Source organism: Cuculus canorus, chromosome Z (genome assembly GCF_017976375.1).
Source record: "Cuculus canorus isolate bCucCan1 chromosome Z, bCucCan1.pri, whole genome shotgun sequence".
In the NCBI taxonomy this organism is placed as follows: domain Eukaryota; kingdom Metazoa; phylum Chordata; class Aves; order Cuculiformes; family Cuculidae; genus Cuculus; species Cuculus canorus.
The window spans coordinates 11,853,434-11,879,877 of NC_071441.1; the positions used below are offsets into that span (position 1 = coordinate 11,853,434).

Sequence of the window (26,444 nt, forward strand, 5' to 3'; positions counted from 1 at the left end):
AACCTCTTAATTACAACAGCTATGAATGACCAGTGTGGTGTGCTATTACAAGAAAATAAAATAAGGGAAGTGCGTATCTGTCAAGCATTAAGCTAGGCATTTGCAATCCACATAGATATACCGTTGATCCGATCAAGAGATGCTGGCAGTCTCCTCCATTTTTCCCATTTCTTTGTTTCAGTTTAACTGTGTTGCCTATCTTGCATTAGCCAAAGTTCTTCTCTTATATTAGGAAAATGTAGTTCTCCTTTTATTCCAGAATCTGCTTTGAACATAGAAGTACAGATAGTGCATAAAAGCAGCTTTAAGCTAGAACGGTGATAAATTCTAACGCATACATCTGCAGTTTCTGGCAGTGTAACTGGTGGCTGAACAATGTAAATAAAGAAAGTTTGTAGGGAAAGCTAATATCTTTTATTAAGCAAACTGTGGTAGAAAAATAAACTAGCTGAAGAAGAGCTCATGTACCTTGAAACCTGTGGGGTTTTTTACCTTCTTCATCTGTCTTAGTTGCTTCTGCTTTAACGTCTTTGTTCTTGCACAAGTTTATACTTCATGCACAGTTTGCAGCCCCTGCTGTTTTGTAAAGCTTCTCCCAACCCAGTAAAATGGTAACATTCTTCATCAGTCTCAGCCTGTGAGAATTCTGTTGCTCAGTACTGAGAGTGCTGATATACGGTGTAGTTTATAATCCGGTATGCATAATTACATGAAGATACAATGCCAATTATGTGATGCTTTAATTAATATGATACACTTACTTACACTCAGGTTTATGGAAATGGAATGATAGTAACGCCTGCTTGTGTAGTCTTTAATAAACACGCCAGTCCTATTAGATTTCAGCATTAAAATCTTTCAGTAGTCCTAGCTAAAATATTCATCCATAAACACTTCCAGTGCAGATGTTTTTTAGACAAGAGTTACAGTACTAATTGCAAACTGTAACATACCATGTGCAATTAAAGTAAAAAATAACATTATCTCCTAGCATTAGCATTAGCACATGTGTCTGTACAGAGCCCAGCAGCTATATTAAAATATTTCGTTTATGGGTTTCTGAAGTCAAAAGCTGCTGAATGTCTTCTGCCATTTTTATATCATCATCTTATTTGACATATGACTGTGATATACCATTTGCAGAAGACAGACAGACGCATGTCTGACTCCTACAGCAAAACCAGGCTGGCAAAAAGACATAATGCATATTCCAAACCTGTAATTTTGGTTCTCATTTTTACAGTTATAAAATTCCTGCAGTGCCAGAGATGAACACTAATGTAATCCAGACAAAAATAAGATTCTTGAACCCTTGAAATGTCTTAGATCTACATGCCAAATGGGGGAATTTGTGGTCCGTTCCAAGAATTGTATCTTTTGCAGGTACCCCAAGGGGCAGAAGGGTGGATATCAGAACAGGCTTCAAAACTGGCATTGTGGAGCAAATATTTCCCTTGATTCTTCCACACATTCTGCAGATCATTTAGTTGTACAAGCATGACATTTCACATTGTTCTTATCATAAGAGTTCTCTATTTGGAAATACTAGTTCTATTTTAACTAAGAATTTTAGTTCTCAAACAGAATATTATGCATTTTTCATGAGAACCTAGCAGAAACTGAAAGATTCATATCATGTGAAAAGGGACTAATTCTCATTGTCACAGGTATTATTAAGGTGTCCATTTGTCAGTTCTAGAATGACCTTTCTGTATGAATCATGGCTGCTAATGATATAATAGGCATTGAAGATCATCATTAATGAATTTAAGCAAGAGAATATGAAATGTGCTTTAAACAGAATTAATACATTTGGGAAAAGAAATGTGACTGCCTGTAATAAAAGGGAATTAATTCTGGACTTCTTTCCAGGCTATAAGCTAATGGTGTGAAATATTGTGCTACAGCTTGGTTTTTATGTGGCTTATCTAAACTAAAGTAAAATAATCTATTCTCCTATGAAATTAACGCGAATAGTGTTACTGATACTTCAATATTCTTTTTATTTTATTAAGATGTTAAAGGATGCTGCTTATGTAAAAATTGAACTTATGTGGCAATCTTGACATGCTTTTATTATTTAGAGCATTTTAAAATTGCATTGTAAAATGAATAATAGTATTTCCATTTTTTCTTATGCTGATATGTTTACTTCAAAAAACACTTACTAGTGTTACTATTTAAGGATAGCCTTTGATGAATGAGAAGCTGAATTAGAAGACAGCAGAGTCAAATGAAAGCAAATGGCCTTTAAAAATAACCCTCACAATGTAATTATAATACCATAAGAAGAGAAAGGAATATAACATGCTATACCATCACAAATAATAATCTAATCTAATGCCCATTATTACAGAAAACAGCTCTTCCTTGGATTAATTATTGTTTTAGCTACAACGTACTAGTGTCTCCATTATATATTCACATTTGTCTGAGTGAATACTTTGGCTTTGAAGCTGTCTGTGGAGTTTTAGCACCACCTGAGTAATATAAGTTTTGAAAGAGTGTGGCCTTGTTTGATATTGTTTGTACCAAGATCAGTGAATGATTGTGTGGTGGGGTAACTTCAAGCAGTTTTAGGCCCTCTAAGGGCATAAGTGGAGTTTAGGCGTGAATAGTCTGACTTGTAGTGAAGTTTAGACTGGAGTTGGGATAAATTTGGAGAAGCATTGAAGGAAGGTTTGCAGGCATTTTGTGATTGAAATATAGGCATCTACTGAAGTTTAGCTTCTATTGAGCTTCGTCATCACTGTATGGAGAATATCTAAATTGCAATTTCGAATTTATACAATCACTTTTTCCCTACATCACTGTTGAATAAGGTACTGTGCCTCTTTAGGTCCCGTTTGTCTTTCTGTATCTTATGTATTTTATTAGTAACAGATTTTATATGCTTAAATAAATACAGCCAGTTACAGTCTATAGAAATGTGTCTGTGAGCATACAAGTACAGATATATCTATGCATATAGAGACAGAGGGGTGGGTTTGTGTTTGTGCATCGCAAGTATAATCATATGGTCACTTACACAAGAGTCACTATTAGTGTTTATTTCTATAATCAATTCTTTCCTTCTGCCAAATATAGAACTTATATTCCAATTAATAATTTACCTTGTAAATTCAGAAGACCTCTTACTACTCGCAGCAGTACATCTTCAGTACATGGCACTTAGAAACAAGTTTATTCATTTAACTTAGAATATTTGGCTAAATTTCCAAATGATTTTATTCTTTATTAACGAATTCCTGATTTAAAATACAAAAGAAAAATCAAACATTTATTAGAAAGCTGAAGCATGGAATATATGATGTTATAAAGATAACTGCAGAAAAGCCTACTGTTAAGATAAAAGTATGTTGAAATGCAAAGCTTTAATACTGATGCAGCTAAGAACTGAGAGATAAAAGTTCTCCTACAGTAAACAAGAACTGCAAGTGTATTTTACAGGCACTTTAACGAAGCCAGAAGGCAACTGAGCTTGTATCAGTAAAATGGCTAAGGTACTGAAACTCCATACCATAGCAAACAGTCCTGAGGTTTTGGATCTATGTTTACTCACAGCTTATCAGCATGGCACAGAATAGCACGTGCATGTTCGCTCACTTGTGGGTTACATCCTTAGTGACAGAGCCAAGCGAAAAGTTATGGTATTAACCTTCAGTCTTGTGTTCAAGCCACTGCTTCCCATTGCATTTCATAAAGATGGAACCTTGATCTGCCAAAATCTGCTTTCTTTCAAATTCAGTAGGAGGATTAAGGTCAAGCAGTCTCCATCAGATTGTGTAGAGTCTGTCCAGCCCTACAGATGTCTGTAGGCTTCTAGGGTATTCTAATTGTATGTGACTTGTGACATTAATCTTTGAAACAGTCTTAGACTGGAGTCGAGAAACTTTTGCAGCTTATATATTGGAATAATCGGTGAGAGTAATCTTTTTAACCTTGGGATCATAGAAAATAGAGGAAGATTTTCCAGACCAATAATTTTGCGTGTCTGAGGCATGGTTTGCCATGAAGTACATAAAACTGCACATACCTTTGCTGTGTTGAAGTTAGGAAAAGGTATTTCTCAGTCGTTAGGTGCCAGCTGAATTGTTTGAGTGTTGATCTCCTGATTGATGGCTTAGAGATTAGCAGTCAAATAGTGTTCATGGTTAAGTCATAGAATCATAGAATGGTTTAGGTTGGAAGGGACCTTTAAAGGCCATCTAGTACAACCACTCTTCAGTGAGCAGGGACATTCTAAGACTAGATCTGGTTTCTCAGAACTGTGTCCAGCCTGATTTTGAATGCAGGGATGGGGCAACTACCCCTCTGGGAAACCTGTTCCAGTGTTTCACCACCCTCACCGTAAAAAAAATCTCTTCCTTGCATCCAGTCTGAATCTACCTTCCTTTAATTTAAATTCCTTGTATTATCACCACCAGTCCTGCTAAAAAAAGACTTCTTACAGGCCTCCTTTAAGTACTGTGAGGTGGCAATAAGGTTTCCCCAGAGCCTTTGCTTCTTCAAGCTGAACAACTTGAACTCTCTCAGCCTTTCCTCAAAGGAGAGACATTCCTTCTCCGATGATTTATGTGGCCTGCTCTCCAACAGGTCCGTGTCTTTCCTGTGCTAAAGACTCTAGAGCTGGACACAGTACTGCAGTAGAGTAGAGAGGCAGAATCACCTCCCTCAACCTGCTGGTCATACTTCTTTTGATGCAGCTGAAGATACGATTTGCTTTCTGGGCTATGAGTGCCCATTGCTGGCTCATGCCCAGCTTTTCATCCACCAGTAACCCCGAGACCTTCTGGGCAGTGATTCTCTCAGTCCCTTCATCCCCCAGCCTGTATTGATACTGAAGATTCCCCAACCCAGGTGCTGGACAAAACATGACTGTGTTGTCTTTTGGGGAAATTGGAGGAAGGGGGTGATACAGGTTTAAAAACAGTTGACTTTTTGATTTATAACTTGAGTTGGTTATAGCTCCTAGATTCTGAAGTTCCTGCCAGCCCTATCAAACTGATGCACAGTATATCAGATCAAGCCAATGTTGAAGCAGAAATTCAAAGACATTCCGAGACTTGATTGCACTAGAAATTTTCTAGTTAAAACAGTTATACTTGTTCTGAGGCAGTAATCTGAAAATTCTTGAGTTACACAGTTTGTTCTGAAACCCTTTGGCTAGATTTTTTTCAGTTTTCTGCAGAATGGATATTTTTATTTCAGTCCACTCTGATGTGAGTAGGAAAAATTAGTAGTTCTTTGATACTGCTGTTTCTTTCTAGTGACATCAGTGAAGAGGTTTTTGGGTTTTCTTTTTCTGTCATAGTGCTTCTTGGAGCTGTGTGACAATGTTACTTAGAGAAAAATAATATCTATATTTCTTGTCTTCAGAGATATTCAATATATAATTTAATATATGCATACAGGCATATATACACTTATACACAGGATTATTTCTTTGCTTGATTCCGAATAAGGAACAGGTGGTTGAAAAATTTATGACCGCTGTACTTGGCCCTAGAATAGTATATGCCCATTGGTAAAGTTGTTTAACAGTTGTTAAACAGTTTAACAATTTAACAACTGTTTAACAGTTGTTGTTTTTCAGGATGTTTCAACTTTAGTCAGAAAAAGATACTGAGAGTTCTGTAGGTAATAAACTGCAGTAAGTACAGAAAAATAATAAGGCTAAGCTACTTCAGATAAAAGATTAAGAGTTATTGTTTACGTATAAGCTAGTGCTAGCCAGTAGTCGAAAAGTCATGGCTTTCATTTACTAAAGGATGTAGTTTACTTTCAGAAGCTGTAGAAGTCATATATACCTCTGTTAGTAGGAAATTGGGTGCATTTTGTCAAGTTTTAGAAGAAATTTCTCCAAGGTGGGGTCCACTTTGGTACTGAAGCAATTTCATTGAAACATTCTTCAGAAACTGTGGAGGTAAAAAAATAGCATTTTAAGAATGAGCTACTTTTCTGTTTTCAAAATATGAAAAGATGATTTTGTATGCAACGTTCGCAATGCCATTTCAGGAGGAGAAAAAGCAGTTGTGTGTAACTTATTTGTTTTCCATTCTTGCATCTTCGCCCTTCAAGATGGTGGTAAGTGGGCAGGGGACGAGATTAGACCTTCACTGGAAGTACCTCTCTGTGTTGTGGGAGGCACGACAGCTTTCAGGATGCAGGAAGAGGCAAGAAGAGGAAGGGGCAGGTAATGAAGAGCAAGAGGAGAGCCTGCAGCATACCTGCAGGACTGAGAGAGCATTGAGACAAGCATGGATCTGACAGAACAATGCCTCTGTAGTGACAGAAGTTTTCCAGGGAAAGGAGGCAACTGCCTAACTTACCTAACAAACCTAACTTGCCTAACAAACCAACGGCTAAGCTTCATGAAACTTGAGTGCAAATTTACTGCATGCGAAGACCTGTCCTTCAAAGATGTAGGGGGCAGATACAGACTGATTTGTAGTCCCTTACTTTAATTCTGTTCTAACTCATCAATTTGACATTTTTCTGTTTATAAAAGGGCAATTATTTCTAGTTCCGTTCCAGTAAATCTGGCTTGTGAGTATAGTCTTGCTTTCCTATCAGTCAGTCATTGTGGCTTCCTATTTAACATGCAGGCTTTTTGGGTTACCTTTCTCATCAACTTGACTTAGTAAAGTGAGCCTAGGAAGCAAAAATGTAGGAAATGTGGAGTTTAAAAGGAGCCAAGTATCAAAGTCCTTCATTGACCTAGTGCTGATCATACAGGAAGCTTGAAAAAACAATGTAGAATTAGACTTTCTAGGAATTAGAACCTTCTGTGTTCTCTACAAGAACCCCTTTCCATCAGAAAAAAAAATGAGCAGAAGAGTGGCTGAATAGTTGTCACTAGCTAATTCGTTCCACAGTAGCTTAGAATAACTAAGAGAAGTGTGATTCTCTTACAGGAAAACTTCTAATGTGCTAGACTCTGTTAGTTGTGCTGTTTGTAACCCCTTCTTGCTGTGTAGCTGTCACTATATTCTGACAGTCTAAATATTTTAAGTATACAACTTATTTACATGTATATTGTTCCTACCGTATGGCTTCTATAGGAATATGTTGGAGTATACAAAATTAGTGTTGCAATGTAGCTTAGATACTGTGCTTTCCCCGATTTATATAAAAGCAGTGAAGTTACTAGATTAAAAATTTCTCTTCATCCTCCCCTGTGATTTTCTTCTCTGGATAGAAAAGTGGAACTGTACTCTGACATAAAAGCTTTTCATCTGGTTTAGCCTAGCTTCTGCCATGCTGCTAAAAATTAAAGACCTACTGTAATTGGTTGATTGAGTAACTTTACAGTGGCAGTCTTTTTCTAGGTCTTTGCAGAAGCTATGTATTTGTGTATACATACAAATGAAAATGAAGTTCCAGAGAAGTCATTTCTCCACAATTCCAAGTTTTTGTTTAAAAAAGGCTGTTTTGTTGCGAGTAATGGTATTACAGACAAACAGCTGCAGGGAGGTGCATGTGTGCTGTGTTCCTGCATTGTTATAAATTCTGCTGTCATTGACTTTGATGCATACTAAATCGATAACAGCGTAATTAAAAAATAAAAAAAAGTGGTGAATACAGATTCTAACAGCAGAAAAACTTGAAGCAGCTATCAGTTCTTTGCCACTGGTAACAAATACTGAGCTGAAATTCCAGAAATTGCCTTTAAACATACAAAAGAGCTTTTTTGCATTGAGACAGGTAAAGCTATGGTTGCCCGTAGAGGCTGTATGGAGTCTCCACTTTAGATATTCAAAACCTGAATGGTCAGTGTTCTAGGGAACCTACTCTGTTTGGTCCTGCTTTGAGCAGGCGAGCTGGACTGGCTGATCTTCAGAGGGCCCTTCCAACCTGTGACTCTACAAAGACATATTTCATTTGATGTTGGCACAATGAGTTGCAATTTTTTTTCTTCTTTCTCCTGTTATCAGCTGATGATGTTTTGTAAACACGTAGAAATGAAATTTAATATGTAATAATTTTATGCTTACATATTTATCATGTCTTTGTCACTTAAAAACTACATTGCCTGTCCATTTAAGAAGTCTAGGAAACTAAGATACAGTAAGTAGAATTTTACATCACATTTAATATTTGTTTGGCTACGCTTCTGTTTCAAATTCTTTTTGTGTGGTTATCACAGTTAAATATTACAATGTTAAATTAAAAATATAAATGGAAATTCTTTGTTCTACCGCTCACATCTTTGATATATTTCTGATGGGGTCTTCAAATAAGTAGTCTTTTATGTTTGTCTGTTATTTCTCCTAATGAAAATGAGAACTTTCTTAGGTTCTGTTTGATTTTTAAGTCATGTTCCCAGCATTAGTCAGTTAGTACATTCCTTTTGTTTGTATCAGATATTTACTACCCATTAACTTTGATTCTGTTTCTTCTGAGTGGCCTTATGTTCCCAGAAGGCTAAATTCTTGTAAATATTTTTTCTCTTTGCAGTGAGGAGCTACGGAAGGAAGCACGGCAGCTGAAACGTGAACTGCTGGAAGCAAAGCAGAAGAGAGAAGAAAGAGCTTTAAAACCCAAAGAAAAGGAAGGTAAGAGTATATTATAGCAGGTGTTGTGTAGATCTCCAGTTAACATTCCAGTTGCAAAGATTTTTCAGTAGTTTTGTCATTCATGTGGACAAATGTGGACACTGTTGTTGAAATCTAGGTTTTGTTTCCGAAGAGAATTAGTTTTCCTTGAGAATGGTAGTAATATAAGGAAGCCAGTGTATAAAAAAAGTTGTGCTGTACCTCAAAAGAGGTAGTATTTGTCCTTCCGAACATTCCTTAGTTACATCTGTGTAGTTGGACAAGCTTCTGGATTTGAAATAACATGGCACATGATTGAACTCTTTGGTCGGGACATACTTGTTCTGGCTTAAACTTGGAAAGTCTTGTCATTCAGACTTGGAAAGGTACTTATATACAGATGGTAAACTTTGAAATCAAAGCTACTGACTTCAAACTTTTATGCAACTTATGACACCAATAACAATGCAATTGCTTACCACCGAATGTCTGCTGCCCAGCCCATCCCTAAGCAGTGATCCATGAGCAGTGAACCCTGACTCCTCAGCCAACTGCCTGTTTGTACACCAAGCATGACTTTATATAGTATCAAATATAATTTTTGTTAGTTTGGGTTAGCTGCCTGGCTATGTTCCCTCCTTGCTTCTTGTACACCTTCTGACTAGAAGAGCATGGGAAACTGAAAAACTCCTTGGTTTCTTAACAACTAAAAACATGAGTGTATTATAAACATTCTTCTCATACTAACTCTAAAACACAGCAGCTACTAGGAAGAAAATTAGCTCTATCTCAGCCGCAACCAGGACATGGAGTAATTTGAGTAAATACACCTTTACAGTGACAGATTAAAGTAATTCTTGGGCAATACTCCTAGTTACCACTAGGTACAGTTTCAAGTGATATCTTAAGAATCACAGAGTCATAGAGTGATTTGAGCTGGACAGGACCTTGAGGATCACCTAGTTCAGTGTCACTGGCACAGACACATTCAACTAGATCAGGTTACTCAAAGCCTCATCCAACCCAGCCTTGAACACCTTCCATAACTTTTCTGGGAAACCTGTTCCAGTGTCTCACCACTAGTATCTATTTCTTCCTAGTATCTAATCTAATCCTAGAATCTACCCTCTTTCAGCTTAAAAATATTACCCTTGTTCCAATCACTTCATTCCTTGATAAAGAGCCCCTCCCCAGATTTCCTGTAGGCCCCTCTTTAGGTACTGGAAGGCTACTCTAAGTTCTGCCTATAGCCTATTCTTCTCTATGCTAAACAAACTCAACTCTCTCAGCCTGTCCTCACATGGGAGGTGCTCTGGCCCTTGGATCATATTCATGAGCATCTTCTGGACTCGCTCTAGGAGATCCGTGTCCTTCGTTTGCTGAGGACTCCAGAGTGAGGTCTCACAAGTGCAGAGTAGAGGGGAAGAATCTCCTCCCTTGATCTGCTGGTCATACTTCTTTTAATGCAGCCCAGGATACAGTTGGCTTTCTGGGCTGTGAGTGCACATTGCCAGCTCATGTTGAGCTTTTCACGCACCAACAGCCCGAAGTCTTTCTCTTTAGGGCTGCTGTCAATCCATTCTTCACCCAGCCTTTATTTGTGCTTGTGACTGCCCTGACTCAAGTGCAGGACCTTTACTTCACCTTTACAACTTGAAAGATAACTTTCATTGAAGAAAGGGATCCTATGTACTCGGATGGTTGGTTTTCTGACTTTCTTTGAAATAAGTAGCAGGTAGGACATAAACCTGTTGAAAATCTGTGGCTAACAGCTAATGGTGAAAATAATCTTGAATAAACTTGGGTTTGTGATTACTCTTAGGGCATGGGAAGGGGTCTGTTCCAGTACCTGTTGAGAAAGATATATGGCAGGGGAGAACCTATTAAACAAGTTCATGGAGTACCTAACTAATAATTCTAAAAATGAATGTGTTCTAAAGTGTAAGGAAAGACATTTAATGAGATGCAAATGGTAAAGGGCAAAATGATTAATGAAAATACAGTAACAGGAAACAAATGAGCAAGAAGATGGGTAGTTTTCTCTGGCTAAAGGAAGAGGAAATACATTTGGATGCTTGTTTTCACACTGTCTTTAGCATTGTGATCAACTTTGATCATATGCTTACATATGATGAGTGACATAGAAGGAAGTGTTTAGGCACAGAGGAAGCAACTAGAGTCTACTTTGATGGTGTTCACTGAATCGTGTTAGGGAGTTGCCTAGAGCAGTCCCAGAGACATTGACAAAATGTTAATGAAATGCTTTTAGAGAGTTGTTTCTGATCAAACTGAAAAGCAGGCTTCCTGGGATTCTCCTTTGTTAGAAATCTGGAGAAAACAAGAGGTAACCTTTATTGAATTTGTAGACTGAAAAATGTATGGGGCGGGGAAGGGAAGAGTGAAAGAAAAAAGAAAAATGCGAACCTCTGTGCTAAGGTTGCTTTTTCACATGCAGTTGTTGAAGTGAAGAGCTGAGTGGCTCACACTCATTCCTTCCACTAGTCCATGTTGAAACTTTTAATGATCTGATTCAGCTTAAATTGGAAGAAAAGCGTTCCTTTTTCTCTCTGGTAGGATAGTTTAGTGCTGGGTTAGTAGAGTGAGTCAGTTCATAGAAGGTGAAAGTCAGGTCAGGTTAAAAAAATATGGGAGATCTCAGGGAGAAAAATATCATTATAATAAGTGGTTTATATCTCTCACAAATCATGAGTTGCACAAACACGTAATGTTTTTTAGCACTTAGGCAGCTTAAAATTTGGGAAACAGAATAAGTAGTAAGCTGAGAGTAAGTTGATAGTGCCATGCTGTTGAAAAGGACTGAAGTGTTCTGTAAAATGAACTGTTGCATGCAAGAAAGACTCATCTTTCTACTCAGCCTGACCAGGCCTTCAGGTTGGTGATCTGGAAAGCATAATGTTTGGAGACTGTAAGAATTAGGGCCATTTAGTTTAGAGAACAGATAACTTTGTGAAAGAAGACATATCAATGATCATCAGGAATGTTAAAGGCTACCACGGAGAGGAAATTATTTGATTTAATCCCTGTGGAGAACACAGGAGATAATATGCTTCTGCTGCACCTGATTTAGGTTAAATGTTAGGGAAGACTTCTAAAAAATGAGTATTTGAATAGATGACCCGCAGAGTGGAACTTTTCAATAGCAGGTTAGGCAAATACTCCTTAGGACTGGTGTGGAAAAGGTTGATCCTGCCTTTTGAGAGGGTTGCGCTAAAATACTCTGCTTTTCAAGATTCCGTGAAGCACAACTTAATCAAAAGAAAGGTAAGATGTGACCTGGAAGAAGGTTTTGATGTGGAGGAGAAACTAAGCATCTCCTTGATGGTGATAATATTTAGGGGAAAACATTACCGAAAGTTTTTTATTTACTGTGTTATTTACTTTGAATCTTGAAATTAAGAAGTTAAATCAAAGGCTTGCTTGTAGGTCTGCCAAATAATTCAGTAAGGCAGCTCTCTGTTTACATTTTGCTTTCTTTTCAAATAACTTATTCTGCTTATCTGTGACTTATTTTGTCTGTCCCCTGAAAAGACGAAGTCAGTATCCTAATGATGTTTCTTTTTTTTTGATAAAGTTTTGCACAAAGAAATGTAATTCACTATATGATGAAAGGAAGTAAAAAAAATTCTGGTGTTAAAGGATCTACCATTACAAAATTCACACCCAAAGATTAAATATGAAGTAGTTATTAAATATAATTTTTATGGTCATTAAGGAGAAGAAACTGTTCATACCTTTAGCTAGAATACTAAATGCAAGGAATGAAGGAGACTTCTAGAAACACTTCAGTTTGAAATATAATGAAATGTAACAGCATTAAAACAGTGTTGTATCTGAGCAAATAATTTTGCTCCGAAGTTTAAAGCATTTATTTTATCTCACTTAGTTGACTTAGTAAATTTTTGTTTATTGGCCTGAGTTTTTGTCAACGCAGTAAAGTTGTCAACATGTAAGACAGTCTGCTAAATGTGTAACAGTTGACCTATTCAACATTAGTTTACTATAAGAAATAACGTGTTTAAAACAGACTACTATCGGGAAATATATGTAGCAGGAGATTTTTCTGTTGTTCTCTGGCTGTGCTTTTGGGGAATGTGGGGTGGAGAGTGAGTTGTGTCATGCTGTATCAGGTATGTCTGTGCAGATGTTGCAGACACTTGCACAGCGTCTGCCTATGCTCTAAGCTGTGTGCATTAGGAAAAAATGCTAGTTCAGAGGCTTAGTAACTGCAGTAATATGAATCTGTGCCTGATAAATAAACATTGCATCTGAGCCAAAACTTCCAGCCATTGTGGGAGAAATTCACTGAAGGCTGCAGAACTGGGAGAATACAGCTTAGATCATACTGGACTATTTGCTGGATCAGAGCTAATTCTGATGGGATGCTAACGAACAGGTGGCAGTATGACACATCTATTTTATGTCCCCTGGCAGTTCTTTATTAGTATTGGTATCACATTTGGTATCAGTAGTTCAAGTGTCCCTGTTACATAATATGCCTACCTAATTTCTTTTCTGTATTGAGATTCAAGTAATTCAGGAAGATTTTTTTTTTTTTGGGGGGTGGGGTGGAATTTAAGTGTTTACATTGTTTCAAGAGAACATCGGGGGGGGGAAAAAGTTAGTTCCCTCTGTACATGTTTGATTATAAGTACCCTTACAATTTGTGAATAAGATTATTATCTATGCCAGACTGCTGTCAAGACCTTACTTTAAATAAGATGTTTTCTTTTATGACATTTGCTGAAGTGATGCCAGAAACTACATCAAGCACTATAATTTGAGTGGTGAATTACTTCAGCATTTTGAAGTACTTAGTCAAATATTTGAAAAAGATAATGCTTTTCAAAGTTCAGTGATGTAGACCTGTGAATATTCAATGAAATTTGCTTTAGACAAATACCATCTGCCCAATTATTGAACTGTATGTTGGTTTTAAATGCTAGTAGTATTTAAGAAATAGTGCTATATTTTTTCTTAGAAAAATTTTATAAGCTGATGATTTGTGGATCATGACATTTAACTGTCATACACGAGAAAATAGTAAAGCTACAAAATATTCAAGAGTACTCTGCTCAGGTGCAGAGCAATCTAACAACTAATGTGAAAACCAGCATTCAGGTGTAGGAATTCTACTGAGGCAGAAAGTATTTTCTGCTTTGTTTTCAGGTGTGATGTGAGAATCAAATGATTGAAGTGTTTAGAAAATGCAAAATCTAGCAAGGATACATTGAGTAATGTAAGTGGCACTAAAAGATTTAAGTCGGAACAATTTAACACGGAAAAATGCTTTCTTGAAGTCTGAGACTTTAACATAGTTGTGCACCCTTGAGAACATGAAAACAACAAAATCCAAATATTGGTCATTTGGGAATTGTGCCACGTAAATACATTAAGTATGAAGATATTGCAGTTTATACAGTATAGTTGCATTGTATTGGAGTGTGCATCTTGAGTGTGTCACTTCTGCAAAGCTTTGTTTTCAACTGCTATTTACATTTATTTTAAATGTCATAAAATAATACCCAGCATCCCTGCTAAAATGAATGTTTATTCCTCTTGTCTCTCAGTGTGCAGAAGAAAAGAGCAGAAAAACCTTCCTGTAAGCCAGCTTTGATTTTAGTAATCTTAAGCATGTACTGAAAATCAGCTGGCATTAGAAGATTAACCATGTTTTAGACTGGGACTGTATGCCTAAAACCTAGCAAAATTCAGAAAAGGTTCACTAGAAAATTCTGCTGTTGCATATTAAAATTTACACTGTTTTACAAATCAGTGGGCTCTGCTCTTTCAAAGAATTTTTTGAAGCTCTAGGAATTACTTCTAAGATTTTGTTCAGTTCATGAAATGAACTAGTAAGTTTGTTCTAGAACTGTTGCTTTTTTCAGTGTAGCAAACTGAAAATCCAGTAATCAGTCAGACCCTGGAAACTCATTCTGTAAGCAAATCTATGCAGTTATTCACTGTTAGCAATAATTTCCAGATTGTTACTTGTAAGCTAACAGTGGCTCTTCAGGAAATTAAGCACACTACAGCGCTAGTAATAGTAACTGAATAGTAGTTTAAATGTGCAAAGAAAACCACAAGTAGAATTAGTCCTCATTAAATATAAACTGGAGAGTATCTTTTAAATTCTTTCAAGCATAACAATATTTGATATGATATTTTCTAGTATATTAATTTTTATACTACTTCACAGTAAGTTAATGTTTTTAGTGTTTAATGCTGGAAGAAATTTTTTTCGTGGATTCTGGAAGAAGTGTGTTATCTGTCTTATATCTGAATTATAGGAAGTGGCTATATGTTCTCCATTTTTCATGTCTGATAGGAATTAGATTTTAATTCAGTAAATATTAATGCATATCAGAATTTCATTTTTAATTCAAAAGGAGTTTGTTTATTTTGGAACTAAAATGATTTGTTCTTTTCAAGATTTGAATATTAAGTTTTTTTAAGTAAGTACTGCATATCTCTGCAATTGCAGAATAATTCACTATGAACTTGGCATTGATGAATAGCTGAAAGCATAATTACTGCAGAAGTACAGGAATGTGTTTTGTGCCTTTCATTTTCATGCACAAAAATATTCAGTCTTAACTTTGTTCATTTCAGATAAGGAGTTGTCCAAGCTTTTTCCGGTTTTTGTTTTCTCTTATGATATTTTGCCTAGCTATATTATGCATTTCTTGACATTTCTGGCCATTAGGTCTTTTATCATATGAAATGTGTCATCTGAGTTAAAAGAATGCCTTTGAGATACTGACAAAGGTTAATGGTTCCACCACACTTAAAACAAGAAAATCCCTTTTAAATAAACTGAAGTGCCTTTTTAATACAGATTTCTTTGTACGCTCTCCTTGTTCTCTCTTCCCTCGGTTCTGCATAAACTCATGATTGTATATGCAAAGTGCATTGCAAGAGCTGATGGGATTACTTTTGTGAAGTCCAGCATATCAGGAATGTTTTGTAATGTAACATAGTTAAGTCTGTTTGTGTAAAATTCTGCATGCTAGCTGTTACCTCATCAAAGAAAAAACACAAATGCAATTTCTTTCATTGATCTTTGTCAGCACTATAGTCTCTTTTTTTTTTATGGTGACGTTAAGCCTTCAGAAACAGCATGTATTTTTCTCTGTCACAATAGGTATTGTTTCTGCTCTTCTGAAGATTAGTGTGTTTCTGGTTAATACTTTCAGCAAAGCAAACTGCTTCTTTTTCCAACGAATGCTTTACACACAGCTTCCTTATTCCTTTCTTAAAAAGGAAACAAAAACTCTAGATTTTACACATATTCTACCTCCTTTACAACAAGGACAGTTATCCTTACGGGGATTTGTCAAGACTGATACAAATAACAAAGTAATAAAATAACGGAGTACTTTCTGTGTAAAATTGTATGCAGAGTGTCAGAAATACATTTGTCTCAAATTGTACCATTCTGTGCCTCAACTGGTATAGATGCTAAGCCAAAGTTAGCCCACTTGCAATGCTAGAAGTGAGGCCCAGTCGTTAAGGTCAATGTGAATGTCAGCATAAACAGTGATCATGCTTTTCTGATCTATCACAATTGGTGGGCTTAGAACTCACACTTCTTAGTTTTCATAAAGTGAAAGGTAAAATTCAGATGTAAATTCTGAAATAGAGCATGTCTTATACAACTTTTGTTGAGTGTTTATTATGCTTTTTAAATTTACCAGGTGCTTTAGGAATTAAACTTAGAACTCTTTTATAACCTTTCTCTTCTGCTCCACTTCCTGTTTAGGGATTGATTCAAAACCATGCAGACTGCCATTCTGTTCAGTTCAACATCCTTGGATCAAGTTCTCATGTCTTTGTTATACTTCTGCAGTTTTGTAGTTAAAAACTGACATCATTTGAACTGTTCCTAATTTAAGTGTGAGCAAAATAAACCCTTCTGTATTTCTTTTAAATCAAACTCTTCTTTCCTGGTTTAAAGACTTCCGAATCTCCTTCTTATTTTCATGCTATCATTGGAAACCATGTCTCAAAACCAAAATTTTAGATTATATTACACCATTAGGTTGGCATCTGTTACTCCTTAAAGGAATATTTCAGGATAGAAGAATCTATCTGAAAGAAAATAAATTACTTAAATGCTAAAGTTTTTGTCACAGTAAGATGAAGGATCTCTTGGCAGTAACTCAAGCTAGCTGAGATAAGTAGCAGCGTACATAGAAATTCTATGAAAAGTAGGAAGAAGTGTGTTTTCAATAAGGAAGGTTGTCTTTTTCTTTTTTTTACCTCCTCAGCTTCCATACTGACAGAATCTACACAGCAACTTGTTCAAACTCAGGAAAAAAAGTCTTTGCCTCATGCTGTTTACACTTTGTGATGAGATGTCCCTAGGGCACAAGTGTGCAAGGTCCCTGTAGCTTAAACTATCATCTTCTGCGTCCTGTAGTACTTAAATAAAGTGTTTTGTTGTTACTTCACTTTTGTGTGTCCCTGTCATGTTTCATTCATTTTTGTCTGACTAAATCTTCTTTTATTAGGAGTTTGAGCTTAGATTTTTAATACAGATATAGCGATCCTTATACTTTTGCTGGATTAGCAAACTGAACCTAAGTTTGTCAAGCTTGATGTGAAGTTCAAGTCCATCATACAGTGCTGTGGTTCCTCTTCTTTCCAACTCTATTGGAAAAGATTTGAAGGAACTCTGGGACACTGATTGGGAGATATGAAGTAGTGGCCAGCAATCTATTTTCACATTTTAAAAGGGTTTTTACATCTTAAGAGGATTCTTCCCAAATCTCTCTTCCAGATGTTTTCTTTTGCTTGCTAATTACCTGAGTTTATTCCTGCAGACACAAAATAATTCTATCAAAGAATTGCTGCTTATCAAAATGGAATATTTTATTTACATTTAAAAATAGATACTGTTTCTTATTTTGAAATGATTGGAGTTTTATTAGTTTTAAAATGTGTTAGCCATTGATTTAGCAGCTTTTGAAAATCTTTCTTGTGGAGACCTTGTGGAGAAATGCAAGCAAGTATTTGTTGTAATCAACTGTTTTGGTTGACTCATTCTGAAGTTAGTTCACATGAATCTGAGTGTCTTTTGTCTGACTTGGGAAAAGGCTTTCCTCGAATGTAGAAAGAATGATGTTGAGGACTAGAAAAACTCTTGACAGGCAAAGACCCAAGAAAGCAATAAACTCAAGAGAATGCTTAAACTGAAATTTAAATTATTTCTGTTAAGAGAAATGTATGATATGTTTTAATGCTGTTCAACAGGAAGAAAATGTGAAGTGATTATGTTGATCAATTTTTTAATTGAGTTTTTGTCCTGTTAAATTATTAATTTGTCATGGCAGAAGAAACGGTTAAAAAAAAAAGAGAAAGAAAAGTAGGTGAATATTTTGTTTCTACAGAACTTTTTGATGATTGAAAAGGTGGATTCTCTTTTCATTTCTCATCTTAACATCAGTTTTATTTCTGTTACCCTGCTTTCCCTGGCTCTATAGTAAAATTAAATAGAAACAAAAAATCTTGGGTTTGTTCTCTGCCCAGTACAGTGTTGTGTTTTTCATTTCAGCAAGTAGCAAATCATTCTACTTCCTGAGAAAGCAAGACAACTGAAACATTTTATCAAAATGTACTGCTTGCTATTTCAGAAGTCACCAATGATCTCCAAAGTGGTATGAAAACATGAAACCAATTTAATTTATTTAACCAAGTGTATTTCATTATTCAGAGGAGGAGCCAGCTCCAAACAGTGTTGTTGAAGAATATCTTCAGGAGAAGAGAAAATACGAAGACAAGCGGAAGCAGCAGCCAAAGAAAGGGGTTTCTCGAGAAGATCAGGTAATAGTGCGACAACCTGGGGGAGAAGAATCCAGAAAACTTTCTGAAAATATTTCTCTCTTCATTTGTGTAAAAATAAAATTTTTAAATCGATTTTGTTTTCGATTAAAAGAATCTTATTATTTGTAAAAATAAACACATAGTCTTTGAATCCTCTGTTTTGATTATCAAAGTAGACAGGGGAGTGAAGTATTTGAAAGTGCTATCAATTTAGCCACTAAAATCTTCCAAAAGTAAATGCTACCCACACAGAAGTATTGTTGATTACATTTACAAGAGTGTGCATTTCTACACAGTGCTGTCCTTGGCCCTGCAGGTTACTATAAGATAAGACTGGCACAGAATACTTGGCATCTGTCCAAGCTTGGTTTTTAACATTGGAAATTATATTTTGAAGAGATTAAAATCATCAATGTCTTGTGGTTCTGTGAAACAGATGGAAATAGGTTTAATTGAACTGTAAAAAGAAAATCCTTTTTAAATATAATGAAAATCATTTTTAGAACTACTTATTGTATATGTAGATTTCAGTATGCAAATATAAACAAAGCAAAGTTTGACATAAATGTTTTTTCTAATAAGGAAAGTTTGGCAGTGTAAAATACATTAAACTGCCTGTGAAGTGGAAAATACGATTAACATAAAATCCATGGAGTACATCAAATGCATTGGTTTATAAGTGTGCCTTAGTTCAGTTAGGAAGATGTTCATAGTCAACTCTTGAAGCTAGGTTGGAAACTTGAGGTGTAGTTACTTCAAAGCAGCAGCTGGCAAACCCTTATACATGCAGCAAGCTGATCTAGCTCTGAACTAAGTAGTTTATGGAAACTGTACATTTAAAAGCCCATTAACTTTGAATCAAAGAGTGATAAAATTCTGTTGGCAATGTGAATCAGGGGAGTTAAAACCACTTGTAATTAATTTATATCAGCCCTGTCCTGGACATCATAGGAAAACAAGGTGAGATGACAGGGATGTGTATTTTAGTAGATATTAATTTTTATTTATATAACCCTGCTGGGAACTCCTGAACAATAATTAATCAAGTTCTTTGTAATCCATTTCACTTGTGGAGAGCCTCTTCTAGCCTTGCATTCCTCCTACATGGTCCTACAGCACAATACCATTTCCCATCCTCTGTATAAGAGTTAAAGAAGAGGGAGAAAGGTGTGTGTCTCCATACAGTTCTACATTTTGGAGGTCCTAACCTCATAATTCTACAGGGTTCATTTTATAAAATTATTTGTTCCACAGAATGGCATCTGATCACTTACTGCAAAAATGTGTACTAAGAGATTTCAAAACTATTTGTATCACCAGATCTGTTCACTGGAATGCTGGCTCCAGAGAAAATTAGCCAGGAGTCAAGGAACATGGTTTTGGTTGGTCACAGTTTTATGTAAAAGGATTAGTTTTATTTTCTTCTGGTGGCCTTACCAGAGATTTGCTGTCTCAGGTGTCACAAGTAAGGGGTTGGTTTGTGATATATGTGATATACAGTATAGATAGCTGTAGAACTTGAATGATTTGCAGGTCCAAATGTCTTTAAAATGTTTCTATGTCCCATCTTAAACAGAAGGTTAAACAGAAAATAAAGGAAATAAATGCAAAAAAAAAAAAAAACTCCAAAGCCTGACTTTGGCAGTGGTAAAAATATATGTTTTTGAAAGAATTCAAAAGCCAGGAAACTCCTAAAGTTAAGATTGCTCCCAGAAGGAAATTTGATTCCAGTGAACGCTTCTGGTATTTCCTATTTCTGTTTTCTATTCTTGTTTAGTTCTTATTCTTTTAAATTTGAAAAACTTGACCTAACAAAACTAAACAGCCACAGGGAGGTGTTTTACAACGTAGGTGGCCAACCTATCACCTACAGATCAAATGTAACCTGCCACATAAATTCAGTCGAGCACTTGTACCCTGATGTTTTCTTTTCCAATAATGTCTCAAATACCAGCAAAAAATAAAATGTGGGCTGTGCAAATTTTTCTTATGGTCTGCTATTTTTTTTAAAAGCCCCTTCTTCCATTACAAGTCTTAGACATACAATTCGTTTATAATCAAAATCTCATTCCTGGTGATGAGAAACAAGACCTGTAGTATGTTCTTCAGGGGTCCCTGAGATTTGATAACTTCATCATAGCAATGTCAGCTGGAAAATAAAATACCAATCATAAATCAGTATGAGCTTAATGTATGCAGCATAAGAACCTGTATCTGTAGAATTAGTTATGGTGATTCATTTTATTTTAGTCAAAATATTTGAATTTTTTTTGGTGCAAGTACATAACTTAAAAGTTCAGCAATATAAAGTATATATCAATCAAACTGGGACTTCAAGGCTTGAATGATTTGTAATTTATACAGTGGATTGCTTTACAAAAAGAAAATAACAGGTTCAAACAGTAAAATTGTTGTCATCAGTCAGCGTCATTCAATCAGCTATTTTATTCTGTAAATAGGCACAGTTTTTGTTCCTTAAATATGCATTTTGATTTTACTAGATGGCCAGACTTGTGCTCTTTCACACCTGTGGGTAACCATCCCTGCTTACTCCTGTTGTCTCAACATCGCTTTTGCTCATTCTATCTATGGGCACTCTCAATGCATTCCCTTATCTCTTGGCCCTCCACCCAACTCTCGCTGCCTCTCATTCTCCCACTTGCCTCTCTACAGTGGTTCTTTCAAATTCATATGGAAGATCTCTCTTCCATTCCACTGTACTGTTTCTAGAAATAACTAATAGTTTAAAGATATTGTATGTAGCTATTGTTGTGCTTAAGTATATATGACTTCTCTGAAACAATGTATTTAATTTCAGACACTGGCACTGTTGGACCGATTTAAATCAAAGTTAACCCAGGCCATTGAAGAAACTCCTGAAAATGAGGTTTCTGAACCTGAAGCAGATAATGACGATGGATGGTGAGTTTTTTTTAATTTAGATTTCTGTGTTTACTGCTGGAAATCCTACTGCGCTAACGTAATTTCACTACTAAGCATAAACGTAAGACGTAGCAGAATTGTCGAAAGTGAAGAAATCTGCTGCAGCAGGAGTCTGCTAAGATGTACTGGTTTGTCATTCTGGAAAATGTAGTGGGAGAATAGAAGACTTTGCTTTGAGTAGTTGTAGGTCTTACTAAAACTCTGTGTTGGAAATGTTAACTATTTTTAAAAAACTGATGGATGGGATGAACATGGACTAATAGACTCATCTGAAGTGTAGGATGACTCCAAGGAAGTGGGGTAGCTCTGGAATTGGTAAAGCACTGCAGAAGTTATGGCTGAACACCTCCCAGTCAAGGAAGCAACTTGTACCATGTTGTCTCATGTTCCTCTTCCGTCCAAAGAACCCGCCTTGGTTAGAAGGTGGTAAAAATCAATATGATCTGAAGTGTGGTCCTGAAAGCTGTTAGATGATAATAAAAATATCTGCATAAAATTGCTAGAAGAAAGGCAAAAACATACCGTAAAAATGTTTTGTAGGGACAGGTCATCTTTTTTTATGAGATGAGTGGTACAGGTGGCCTTATAAAACAGGCTGTCTCTGCCTACAGCTTTTTGCTTGATTGTGTGTGTGTCACAGCTGAAGTAAAACTACCACTAAAATAGAAAATTTAACAAAGTTCTTGGCAAATGCTTTGAGACAACCTATACTTCTGTGTCTCAGATAACTTAAAACTATTAAGTGAATGTTTGTCAAGTGTACCTTACAATATTCCTAGAGGCTTCCTTCTCAAGAGAGGGATACAAATAGGATATCTACCTGTCCCAAAATCTCCAAACTGGTACCAGTAACTAGACCTAAAAAAAAATGAATTACAATAAGGAGAAAACCTAAGATGTACAAACATGTACATTAGACAGTCTTTTTAAATAAAAACATAAATGATGTAACTAAGTGTAATTAAAGCATCCTGCATGTTTTGAGAGGACTCATACAAATTGTAACATAGCCATGTTAATGAAGTTGTTTTTCTCAGATAAGAAGACAGCATTGGTAGGAGATGCAGACTGTCTAAATGACTTTTTTATTTTACTGTCATTCTACAAATGAAAAGGATGTGCATACAGAAATGAGAAAAGGGACCATAAAAAAGTTGTAATAGAAGATAATATATGGAAGGAAAAATGTTTTTTACATTTTAACTCACATTTTTTACACATATTGATAAATAAAATTCTTCAACTACCTGTAAGTTATACATCAAGTTACAGTTAGCTATATTACAAAAATGTTTGGGTTTTTATACATTGAATCAGAATAGCTTAAGAGTGTTTGAATATACGTACTGTAAGAAATAAAAAAAAATCGTAGGCCATTGTTGTGGTTTAACCCCTGCCAGCAAACAAAGAACTACATGGCTGCAAGAGGACTGGCATGGTTCTGCTTTGGCCAGAAAATGAAAAACCACAGTGGCACTTGCTTACACCTCCCCGCTCTAGTGGAATGGGGAGGGGATTTGAAAGCAAAGGTGAAATTTGTGAGTTGGAGTGAAAACTGTTTTGCAAAGCTACAGATGGCACAGGAGGAAGAAAATAACAATAACAACAATAACAGAATAAACAAAGCAAGTAACCAACTCTGCGCTGCCTGGACCAAAGTGATGACTGCACATGCTCCACAGCTTCTGGTGTGTTGCCCCACCTCAGCTGTTTAATTCTACCCTATATGCTGGACACAACTAAAGGCATGGCATATCTCATTGGCCAGTTTGGTCAGCTACCCTGGTTGTGTCCCTTTCAAGCTTATTGTGAAAATTACCTTTTTCACTAATGAGCTCGGGAAATTAATTCTTTCCTGGTTGGAACCAGGACAGTCTAAAATTTTAGATCACTTTCCAATAGCTTTTCCTTTCTTGTTTGTATCGTATACATAGTGAATCGTGACGTATATTTTAATTTGGTAACATAAAACTACATAGATTCTTCAGCTTCACCTTTACACCTTCTTGCATTTCACTGAATTGAGCAGAGACCTCACAAGAGAAGTTCTAGGATTCACAGAAAACTTCAGACACATATACTGGCAGAAAGACTAACACGAGTGGTATAGCACTTAGCATGGAATTCATGCAGTTTATAAAACAACATTTTTACATAATAGCGTGTAGTGGATGCATTTATTTTTTCATTGTGTCTTCATCTTAACAGATATTTTGGCATTGTCATCACTGTAAGTACACTGAAGTGTTAGTAAGTGTGCTATTAGAATCCTGTGATTCTTTGAAAATAACAGCAATTCAAATTTTGCTTTTTATTTTATTGACCATATTCTTTATTTTAAATTATTTTTTTCAAGGAAGAGCTGAGCATTTCTCATAGCTTTAGTATCTAATCAAACCATCTTTGTCTTTGTCTCTCTTGTTTATTGGATGATTGATTTATTTTACCTATGAAGACGAGAAGATGGAATTTTAAAATATGAATGCAGGTTAGGTTTCTGAAGTCTAAGTTTTGTTTCTACTTCTAATGTAATTTCACTACCTGGAAATACAGCCTTGCTTTCTTTGTTTATATTATTTGGTTATTTTAACAGGTAGATCAAAACACAAACAACTTGGCTTTGCATTATTGTTTTTGAAACAATAGAAAAAATAATATCCTAAATCTTGCCCTTTCAGGGTAACTCTTCATATTAACGTGCTATTATTTTAAGTTTTCTCATGTCACCGTCTCTTTGGTTGCTTCTTCAAACCACAACCTTCCTTTATTATGTGTTTTCCTATCTTAGTGTCTTTGAGGTTGGGGGATAACCAGTAGCATAAATGTTGGGGTCATTGGATTTCACTGATATTTTGACATTCTTCTGAGCAACCAGTGTAATTCTGATTTCTCCAAGAGTTATAGAACAGACTATTTCATTTGAAAGGGGCCTACAACAATCATCCAGTCCAACTGTCTGACTACTTCTGACCAAAAGCCAAAGCATGTTGTTACAGGCAGCGTTGTCTAAGTGCCTCTTAAACACTGGTAGGCTGGGAGCATCGACCTCCTCTTTAGGAAGCTTGTCCAGGGTTTGACTCTTCTGCATAAAGGAATGCTTCCTAATGTCCAGTCTAACCCTCCCACATCCTGTCTAAACTTACCTTATGCAGCATTTCCATGGACTGGTCTTCATGTCTGATATTTCCTTGTCACAGTAATACAACATCTTTTAAATTAGTCTGATCACTATATATATCGTATTCTTTTCTAAGTAATTACTCACATTTAATTGATGATCATTATTTTCTTTCTAAGTAATTCATACTGAGTGAAGAAGATTGTTGCCATTTCAGGTTATAAAGTTATATTTTTGTTCAGAAAATAATGTTACATTCAAAATCCTGCTGAAACAAACACTTAAAATAATATAAAACTGCATAATAGACTAAAAATGAACATCATATGAATTTTGCAAGCAGTGAATGTGCATATTATCTTTACTGACAGATGAGGGTGTTTTCAAAGAATTTACTTTGAAGATAAATTATAAAACATACAAGTAACACAAATTGACTATAAACATATGCAATTAACAAATCAATGAAGTGTTCTAAAAGCTATCAGTGGTTGTTAGAATCATTTGGAAAGTTGAATTTCGTATTTTGGGATCAGAATTTACATTTTCAGTGTCTTTCTTGGAATATTTGAGATAACTATGATGTCTTTACATTTGAAAATTCTCAATTCCAATCTACTTCTCAAAAGACAGTAATTCTACTTTATTTGATTTTTATTAAATACATATGATATGCACAAATTCTGTGATTCCTTCGTGCCATTTTGTAGGACATGGTTGCTGTTTTTGTGGGAAGTGAAAGCCAGCCAGTATGCTTTGCTCTACTGTCAGGGTGTGTTATCTGAGGTAAAATGATTGCCTCTAAGACATTTTTATGTGTCCATATGAGTGGCCACACATTGAGGTATAATTTTCATTTTCTGTCAAGATAGAAACCATTACCAATTTGTTATGTTTTCTTTTATTTGGCAAACTTCTCTCTGCATATTTGGCTGAACTGCTGTATTGGCATGGAGCATAGCAGACATTTGGGCACTTTTCAGCAGCATTCTACTTTTTATGCAAGGAAAAAAAGAAGAAATATGAGTCTATTGTAAACAGTATGTATGATATTTGCTAATTATTGCCAGATTTTACTGTCTATGAAGGCATCTGAGGAGGTGTTGTGAAGAGAACTGAAAAGAAATGCATAATGCTAAGTTTTAACTTGAAACACCAGAATCTTTACTGAGACATTCTATTGTAAACTCTGCTGGTATGTGAGAATGATTATATATGTATCTGTCTGCAGCAATCAAAATCCAATTTCCCCTCAGAATTCAGAAGTATCAAAATAAACATGGTATGTACTGCCAGAAAGGGTACTTACAACAATAAAAATGTCTGCACAGAAGCAGACAGGCACATTTTTACAGCATCTGAGTACCTCGGGATGATCCTAGTTCTTCCAGGCACAGCCGTTATTGTTTCTGTCATTCCTGTTGAGAATTATTGTTTGTGCTCTTCTTTTAACGGTTTATCGGATGTCTTCAGTACTGCTTAATCTTTAGTTGTCCTTTATTTGCTTACAGTCCAAATAAGAAGGAAGTTCATTCTTCTCTTTCACAAAGCTTGTACAGAGTGCAACAGAGGTAGGTAGAGGTGATCTGGCAGAACTCAGTCACTCATTCTGGGATTAAAGTCTTGCCCAAGAAGACTTTTCCGCAGAATGTAAATGAGATCTGTTACAGCAGCAGTGAGATGTCATCTGCTTAGAGACTACTAGGATGAAAATCAAATATGTCACAGCAGAAGACCCAGCTGGAATAATTAATCTACTTGGTACTTCTCATCTGGGCTACTGAATAGGCCTGAATTTGAAAGGAGAACCCCTGCACAGGCTACACTTTACACAGAATGCTGCTGCTCCTCATCTTCTTTAGGACTTAGACTGCTGTAGTAATAGAATTGCATGCGTGTGACACCCAGTCAGATTGCAGTGCCACTTCAGGGCTCCAATTATGATCTCAAATAGCTGCAGTTTTAGTAAAACTCAAATTTCAGCCCAGAAAGTGTTTACGGCA

The 26,444-nt window shown here is 35.9% G+C and overlaps 1 protein-coding gene across 1 annotated transcript in view; it reads left to right on the forward strand.

Moving 5' to 3' along the window:
• CWC27 (CWC27 spliceosome associated cyclophilin) overlaps positions 1–26,444 on the forward strand; it is a 117,595-nt gene that overhangs the window by 74,859 nt on the left and 16,292 nt on the right. The window contains exons 11-13 of the mRNA XM_054055517.1: positions 8,461–8,558; positions 18,271–18,380; positions 21,199–21,302. Of these exons, the coding sequence (XP_053911492.1) occupies positions 8,461–8,558; positions 18,271–18,380; positions 21,199–21,302 (312 nt within the window). The remainder of the gene's footprint in view (positions 1–8,460; positions 8,559–18,270; positions 18,381–21,198; positions 21,303–26,444) is intronic.